Source organism: Arvicola amphibius, chromosome 7, assembly GCF_903992535.2.
Source record: "Arvicola amphibius chromosome 7, mArvAmp1.2, whole genome shotgun sequence".
NCBI classification, from domain to species: domain Eukaryota; kingdom Metazoa; phylum Chordata; class Mammalia; order Rodentia; family Cricetidae; genus Arvicola; species Arvicola amphibius.
This window is the reverse complement of record NC_052053.1, coordinates 81,448,211-81,457,444: the sequence shown is the minus strand read 5'-3', so window position 1 is coordinate 81,457,444 and position 9,234 is coordinate 81,448,211. Positions and strand designations below refer to the sequence as shown.

Genomic DNA, 9,234 nt, shown 5'->3' with positions numbered 1-9,234 from the left:
ACAAACAAACAAACAAAAAACACAAAGCAAAACAAAAAAGGCAGGGCAGGGCAGATGGTCATGCATACACTTCTAACCCCAGGCAGAAACAGAGGACTGCTAGAGCTTGCTGGCAAGCCAACCTAGTTAATGGTGACCTTCCAGTTCAGTGGCAGTTCCTGTCTCAAAAGGTAAAGTGTCTTCCAGAGGATCCAAGTTTGGTTTCCAGCACCTTTGGTTTTCAGGCAACTCACAACCCCGTTACTCCAGTACCTGGGGATCTGATGCTCCCTTCTGGCCTCCACAAATAGCTGGCATACAAACACAAACACAATACACATTAATAATAAATAAATAGTGGAGATTTATCAAGGAAAACATCAACCTTTGGCCTCTGCACAGCACACGCCTGCACACACAGACACACACACAGCCTCTTCTACGGTTCAGTGGTTACACAACACACAAGGCTCCTCTTCAATTGATGCAACTCAGTAATTTTTATTGCAACTGGAAGACAATACATCACAGAAACTTTATGGTAGGTCTGGGGAAGTGTTATTTACAATAAATGATGAAGTAGTTTGTCTTTGGCAATATGATTACACATGGAGAACGCAAAATGCTGTATGGATCCCTCCCAAGCAACACCAAGTCCCCAGAGCTCGGCTGATGGCGCCAGCTCCACACCGCTGCTTTAGGCAAAGGCAAGCACCACCCAACGGACATCATTTTCTTTCTCCTTTAAGATTCTCCCCTTCTGTTCATGATATTGGCAGTTTCATACAGAAATACAGGAAAAAAAAATGGCTTCTGAAGAAATTATTACTCTTATAAATTAATTTGGCCTTGGAGATCTGTTGGCCTGGAATGGTGGGGAGACCCCAAGATTCGGCTGGGGAGACCCCAAGATTCGGCCACAATCCTCTAGGTCTTCTCACCGCTTTACCACTGCGGTTTTGTTTTCTGTAAAATTAAAACAAAACTCGGAAATGTTACAGAGTCAGAATATTAAGAAAATGTCCATGTAGCTGTTTCCCAGACACTCACAGATACTTTTTCTACCCCCACGTTCACCATGGCAGTGCAGGTAGTGGGGACAATGGTGTGGGACTGGCTGAGCCAGCTGTGGCCTTGGATGGCTTCAACACACACACACTCAAGAAATGGTGAATGTATCCATAACAGAAAAGTGTGCTGTTTCCTCTAAAACAGGGAAAGTGGGGGGAAAATCAGGTATGCCAAGATAGAATACAATTTCTAGGTTTGACAGGATCACCATATCGAAGTCTTTTGAGAATCCAATATGGAGCATCGATTATTTGCAAAAGGGTGGAGAAGGCATGTTCTCCGCTTTTGCAAATGAGACACAGCGGAGAAACACTGCTGAGAGATCTCAAATAAAGAGTCTTGATTTCAATACTAACAAGATAGGAAGGGTACTTGTGAGCATCCCACAGCAAATCAGAAATGAGCATTCCACAGCGGTCTGATTCCAGAAGCTCCACAGCACGAGGCAGCACCATAGACATATCCATTTCGGCCATGAAAAGGTGGTCGTTTTTAAAATGGTGTTTTCCTTCCTTAATTTTTTGGTCAGTGAAGCTAGCACTTGTTTGCTGAAGGGTGGAAGAGTGACCAAGTCACACCCATTATTCATGATAAAGCAACCGAGTGGACAAGTCTGTGCTTAATTCAAGAATAGCCAGCAGGGGGAGAGGACGCTGGGAGTTAGCCACCATGGCTGGCGCGCTCTCAAACGAAGAGGGGTTAACAGATGAATTCACAAAGGTGGGCAGGTCTATACAGAACACTGAATGCCGTGTGTAACTCCTCATGACATCCCAAGAAACAGGAACACCACACAATGTATATACTTTGATTTACACATTCCATTACAAAGGAAAAAAAATAAAAGAAGACACCATTACAATTCTGTAACTGTTAACTGCAATAGAAACCGAAGTCTAGTCTGACAGGTAACTAAAAAGGGTTTATCACGTAGGTTATATAGCAAAAGTGTTGATGTATATTATATATAGTAGTATAAATAATAAAAAAGTATTATTTAAATTAGATCACAGTGCTGCATCATGTGCCTAACAGTGTTTGATATGGTACTGGTGGGCTGGGACCTACAACACGAAGGACTCAACTGTCAACACTGGCAAGTCACAATCAAGAGGGGACATACGTTCCAATGTTTTCTTTTGGTGGCAAAAAATAATACTACTAAAAATAAAAAACCTCTCAAGACGAAAGAAAAGGATTTCTTCATAGAAACAAAGAAATCAGTTGCAACAACTGGGCAGCTGTGATCCACCAGAAAGAAATGAGTCCCAAAGAGAATAAGGTTTGAGAGGGGAAGAGGAATCACCCTGAATTTAGTCTACCCCTATGTCTGGGAAAATGTCCCATGCAGGTCACTTGTCCCTAACTCTGGCATCATGTCATAGCCACCCCCACCCCTCCCCAAGAGGCTGGAGGTCCCAGAGTGGCACCACTGAAACCCAAATTGGTGACTTGGGGTGCTGAGCATGGGCCTGCTGTGTTGAACTCTCAGGCTGGACACCAAAGCCATTCTCTCTTGCCTGGGCAATACTCCACTGAATGCAATACTCCTTCTAGAATGTTCCGTGATAGGAACCGCTATGAACAGAAAGCACTAGACAAGGTGAACGACTCTACAGGAAAAATCCATTCTTAGGAAAGGGTGTCAACCCATTCTTCCTTGAAGACCCAGGCAAAGATAGAGACCTGCTTCAGGTGTCCTGACCATGGTTTCCTTACACATGTGGGTTTGGTTCAGCTTTAGTTTCAGGCAGCCAGCTTTACCAAAAGAACTCTTGAGAAATATACTGACTGGAGAGGGGGAGGGAAGTGGGCGCTTGTGATAAACCAGAAAAAAATCTACGATGCAAACCCTTTCCACAAAGTCCTAGAGAAAGAAGAAAGACAACCAAGAGGGGATAAAAGGTGCGTATTTCACCTAAGGAAAGAAAGCCACTGTCTCTCCTCTTAAATGTGTCCGAGGGCCAACAGCCAGTGGTTGTAATGCCATGGTGCTGATGTGGTCACTGTTGTTTCCAAAGCATCTGTAAATATTGCTATAGTTCCCCATTTCCCCCTCCCCCCTGCCCCATGTGAGTACATGAGATCCTGGAATGACACATGAACCACAAAGAAAGAACACCACACCCCTTTAAACGATGCTCAGGCGATCTGTCAGACTAATGGATACACAGGCTAGTTTGAAAGCTAAAAGAACACCTGACGTTTGGGAAGAAAGTCCAAGACTAAAGTGAATTACACTTAAGCAAAATATTCTTTCACAAATAGGCTTGTGCTTAAATTCTCTACTGCTCTTGGGGGAGGGGAAAGAGAGGGTGCCTCCTGCCCCTTGGCTTGTTAAGGACACGGACAGCCTCATTCGGCAGACTTCGCTACAAACGTCCACATACACATTGATAACTTTGTTTTCGCCTCAACAGTCAAAATACAGAGTTAAACACAATTGAGCCATTGTTTTGGTTATGCATAATGTGTATGCCTCCCAAAACAGAAGGAAAATAGAAAAAAGTACCCTTACTAAAGTTTCCCCAACAAGTCTTCCAGAAAATTCCAACAAAGGCGCCAAGGGAGGCTCAGGAAAATAACACTTAGAAAGCTGCCCGATGAGGTATTTATGCAAAAAGAGTGGTTCTGGGGTTCAGAACACACTTGTATAAGATAGTTTTCTAGATCTCTGGGAGATCAGAAAAGTAAATCACACACACACTGCATCTTGTTATTTCTGAAAGAGGCCTCTGCCCCTTCGGAAAACTGAAACGAGGGGAGACAGCCCACGTGGGGTTTTCATCGGAAGAAGTCCCCTGCCAGAAACAGTGCCGAGTGCTTACCTTCGCCTTCAGTAGAGGTCTGAGTCTCACCATTTTTGGGGGTGGGGAGGGTGGTCTTTTGGACTTGGTTAGGTAACAACAGAAATCAAAGTGTGGCTCAGGTTCCAGAGCCGTGGATGGCTTGCAGGGTGTCAGAGGTTTGTGGGGAGAGGGATCAGGGCACTGGGAAAACACATCTGTGCTCTCATCTAATCCGGAACCCCCTTGTTGAGGGGCCAGGTTCAGGGACAGGTCGGGGTAAATCTTGCCCGCCCCCAAGTGGGAGTCCCAACTCCTGTTCTCTCTGGAGCTGCCTTCAGGTTAGGTAGGGGGAGGCAGCAGAGAACCTCCTTCCTTCCAGGCGGCTGCAGCTGCCATGGTACCTGGTTCCGACAGGTGGAAATAACTTTACAGGCCCACTCCTGTCCTGTTTCAAAAGTCCAAGGTCACCTCAGTTTTCTCCCTCTTCCAAACATCTGACCCTGAGCCATGGTAGTGTTTTTAAAAGTTCCCACCGTTTGGGTGGAAGGCCATATTGTTTTAGGGATTTCTCTTTAGACCTCAAGGAAAAACAGGTTTCTTTTTTGGCAAAGGTAACTGGAGTTTCTGGCTTGTGTGACATGGTCTGCTTGTCGTTCAGCCCTCATTATCTTGGTGGTCTTAGTCCCAGGGCGATTACAGCTGAAGAGGCAGCGACAGCCAGCCCCCTTCTTACTGCGAAACCTCCCAGTGGCAGCAGAACAGGCAGGGCTGGCCCATCCAAGCCCATAATCACTTCCTTCCTCCTACCCATGCACCCTATCTCTTACCCTCACCCAATAAGGCCCATTAGCATGTTTCCCCTTCTTCTGGCGAATTTGCATAATTATTCACTGCCTTTTTCCTAGAACCAAATCACGGTCATGATTTTTCTCAAGTAAGCGTCCCATAATTCTCTTGACTCTATCATACACACTACTAAGTTTGCCCTCGAATTATTGCGTCATGTTAAACACATACAGACAAAGGGAAGGACACACTCTTCAGTAGAGAATCAGAGGGGTCGGGGCTGAGTGCGGACAAGGCAGTATAGAGCTCAACCATCCAAGCCCTACCAGAGTATGGAGATAATTTATATTGCAGAGTAAGTTCCCCAACAGTCAGAGTTTTGTCCCTGAAGAAGGTTAAACCTTAAACACCTGCTTCAAAAAACCGAAACAAAATAACAACAACAACAACAAAAAGAAAAAGGGGGAAAAAAAAAGGAAAAGAAAAAAAAAAGAAAGGAAAAAAGAACAAAAGAACCTCTAAGCCTAAGGGCTTAAAAATTAGAGGCATAGCCTTCTCTCTATTCTCTATATTTATATGAAAATAATTCATGCTTCATGCTAAATACATTATTTACCTTACAAGAACTTTGTTATTTTTGAATAAAAAAAAAGTTTATTTTTGTGATTTTTTTTCATTTTCTTTTTTTTTTTTTCTTCAAAGGAATCCATGCATCGTGGATCAGAAATTTCTGCTGGCTACACTGGCTGAATGTGAAAACCACTGATTTTATTTTTGCAAAGAATGAGTTCTGGCATTAATTGCAAACCCTTTTTGAGGGCTGTATAGGAGTTGTATTGATTACCATGTTTTTGCTTTTCGTGTCCATCAGTGCGCCTTTAACCTCTTAAAAAGACATCACAATATGAACGGCAGTTTCTGTAGCCCCCCCCCCACCCCCGAAACTTGGATCAGATTGTTTGAAAGGGAAATGGGAAAGAATCTGTACCATTTTTCCTTAACAGCTGCTGTCACGTTTTGGGCATGATTGCTTTCACTTGGGCAGTTAAAAGGATATAGCCTGTTTTCTGCATCAGCTTTAAGTCTCGTGTGTGTGTGTGTGTGTGTGTGTGTGTGTGTGTGTGTACAGGCGCACACAGGGCCAACCTTCAGGCTTATGGCTTTTGGAAGTCTTCTTAATTGAACAGAGAGCAGAATTCAGTGGTTAGCAATGGCTCTAAGAATTTTCCCTGTCTCTCCCCCTTAGACACTGAGGCCCAATGTACTGAACAGTCTGGTAGTCAACTTGTGAGATGGTACCAGGTTCAAGCTTAAGAAGTACAGAAGACTGGCAGCCGAGCCCTGGGCTTGCTATGTGGCAATGCCATTGGCGTTTCTGGCACATTGGTATGCCAGGGCCAGAGCACAATGTTACCCTTAGAGGATGCTGTTCCGAGGGGGACACGGGGCTCCTCAGTCTCTGCGATTGCTCCCCAGTTTCACTCCAAACAAAATTGACTTTTTAAACCTAAGGGTTGGCCTGAGCGTGATGATTCTGCATGCGTGCCTCCTGGGTGGCGCAGGAGTGCTCCTGTGACATTAATGCTGACATCCCTGTGGGTTCAGTCACGGGTGTCTGACAGGCTGCAGGAAGCAATGGTTAATTTTGGCTTTTTTTTTCTTTCCATTTTTGTCTTCAGATAAAGAAAAGCTTTTGTAAAACGGCTGAGTGTCAACATGAGTTCTATGGCTTCAATCTCCTTTAAACATAAAATTCTTAAGGGTCCAAAAACAAAGGAGTGGGGGGCAAATTAAAAAGAAAAAAAAAAGAAAAGAAAGAAAACCAAACCAACAAAAGAAAAAAAAAAGAAAAAGAAAAAATTGCTGATATTGCCACAAATCATTAGAAATCTCCTGACATGCTGAAACCAAATGGCCATAAGTTCAAAACAAATCAGAGACTTGTTTCAATTTTTTGTGGTTTCCTTTTGTTCTTTTTGCCCTTTGGCCGTCCGATTGGTGATGTTGTTCAAACAGGACCGGATCCCCGCCAAGTGCAGGAGGGAGCCGGCGGCCTCCTTCATCTCCTCATCGTCACTCTCGGGGGGCTTCTCTGTGCGTCTCTTTTTGAGGGGCAGCGTGTCGCTGGGGACCTTCCTGGCCTTGGCGAAGTGCTGCCGCTTCTTGTGCTGCGATGCGTACCCGCTGTCCCCCAGGGCATCCTTGGCCTCCTTCAGGCTGGGCTTCCTGTCTTCCTCCTCTGTCTCGCTGTGGCTCTCGTGGCTCTGGAAGCTTCCCTCACTGCCCTCCTGGCTCCCCTTTGTGGCAAACTCATAGTGGTCGTCAGCCGAGGAAGAGGAAGAGGAGATGGAGTCGCTGGCGGGAGAGGTGCTTCGAGCATTGGAGGACTTGGCACTACTGTAGTTGTGATCTTCCTTGGGATCGCCACTGACCACCGGGGAGCCACACGGCGGCTCACTCTCAGTCCGCATCCGGCAACTGGTGATGCTATTCCTGCAGAGGAAGAGGAAACACCAAATTACATCTTCTCTGGTGAAGCCTCCTGCAGGCACTGCTAGCAATCCCAGAACATGGCTAACAGGAGCAATGATCGCTACAGAAGGGCCCCCGTCCCCACCCTGTCTTCCGGCTCATCCCTTCCCACCCCCAACAGACACGTTCACTTAATCCACGCCGTCTGAGTTGTCAAAGCAATACTCTGAGGTGATGGCAGAGGAAACTTTCTTTTACATACTAGCCCCAGCACCGCTGGAGTAAGACACCACCAGCTAATGCTGGCTGGGCACCTCTGAAACAAAGGCATATTCTCTTCTGGAACGGCTGCAGGAAGTGGCATTTGTCAGAGGGCTAAATACAACATGCGGCGCCTTGTGGTGACAGCTACTCACTCAGGTGCCCTCTCTCTCACTCAATCTGCCGATGTGCACCGAGTATCTAAGAGAGGAGATCTAGGGGAGCTGTTAGCGAAGATTCTAGCATCTAACGAAACAGTAAGTCGGGGCTGGCTCACGGAGGAGAGGAGGGTAAGTTACTGTTTCTTGAGCTCCTGACCAACGGACGCCCCGCTGAGCCCATAGGCGTGTTTAACACCATCAAGTGGACCTCAGCCTCCTTTCTCACATGGGTCAGAAGTGAGTGCCACAAAGTTCGGTCCCTGACTAAAGCCACACAGACAGTGGCAGAGCTGCGACTGAAACCAAAATACAAGTGCTCAGCTACATTCGGATCAGTGTTCTGCAATTCCTGCGAGAACGTCACATGGCTCTCCCAGCGCCCATCATGCCGCAGGTCACTTCTTGTGTATATTTATGTCTGGGTCAGCCATTGGCCATTCTGTGTCTCCTTGTTGGGAGGTAGGGAGAGGCACCGTGCCCACCTTCCGCTGCTTTCCTGATGTGCCTGGCACACAGCAGGTGCCCAGGGTGGGTGGGAGTCTGAGGGACAGATGAGTGCAGAAGGCTTGGGGTACCATAGTCAAAGGGAAAAGGAATGGAAGCTGGGCAGGGAACATTCTGGCAAAAAACAAAACAAACAAACAAAAACCAAAAAAGGGCATAATGAGATGTGATGGTGCACCAGGCTGGCTCAGAGGAAGACTCTGTGGTCACTTACTGTCTTTCCCTAACTCTCCTCTCCTGTCAAGAGGTCCCACTTCCCAGTGTCGCTGTGACATCTCCTGGGGAGTTTCATTTTCTTTCTGTCAGAAGAACTACAGGACCCAGCCCAGAGATGAGAAGGTCAAGGATGGGAGTCCATCAAGGGCGTGCTTCAGGATACACTGTGAACTTCAGGGCCTGCCCTTCTCACCTGCACCCTGTAGACTTCCTTTCTACAGGACTGGCATAGGATACTTGGGAGTATTACCAAGTGTACATGATCAATGTGGCTAGTTGTATACCTAGCTCCCAATAGCTATCAAAAGCAGATAAACACCTATATCTCATATGTTTTTCCGGCTCTTTTGTTGCTGAGCATAGATATTGTGAAAAAAAAAAAAACAAAATTCTATTAAAGAAGGAGTTTCTTAGAGAACATTTGGACAAGTGAACTGGGTTACAGCTGGCTTTTAACAAATCAATTCCATTCTGAACCCTTATTTTCAAACATTCAGAGAGAGAGAGTGAGTGTGTGTAGTATATATGTATGTATGTATGTATGTATGTATGTATGTATGTATGTATGTATGATGTGTGTGGGCACAAGCGTGGAGGTCAAAGGGCAATTTTACGGAGACCTCTCCCTCTCCCTGGGTTCTGGGGATCATGCTCGGCATGTCAGGCTTACCAAGCAAGTACCTTTACCTGCTCAGCCATCCCAGCTCCAATCCTTATGTCTTATAAGAACCCGGGACTTAAGGACAACTTTAGTAGCTGAGGTCAGCAGAGTGTGGTCACTGGCTAAGCAAACCCGGGAGGGAGAAAACCAGGAGAACAGGCAGGACGCAGGCCAAGAGCCTACCAGCTCACTGTCTAAGTTAGTGTGTCCGGTAAGGGGCGGTGCTCATTCACTGAGTTTTCAAACTCTCCCTTTTTATTTCCTTGTAGGCATACTTTCTTCTTTTTCCTTTTAATGAAAAGTTTGAAAGCCGATGGAAAGGAAGCCGTGAAAG

At 46.0% G+C, this 9,234-nt stretch overlaps 1 protein-coding gene across 13 annotated transcripts in view; it reads right to left on the bottom strand.

Moving 5' to 3' along the window:
• Positions 1 to 455: 455 nt before the first annotated feature.
• Foxn3 (forkhead box N3) overlaps positions 456 to 9,234 on the bottom strand; it is a 375,406-nt gene continuing 366,627 nt past the window's right edge. For all 13 annotated transcript variants that reach the window (XM_038338247.1, XM_038338239.1, XM_038338237.1 and 10 more), the window contains one exon: positions 456 to 7,118. In XM_038338247.1, the coding sequence (XP_038194175.1) occupies positions 6,572 to 7,118 (547 nt within the window). In that variant the 3' untranslated portion in view covers positions 456 to 6,571. The remainder of the gene's footprint in view (positions 7,119 to 9,234) is intronic.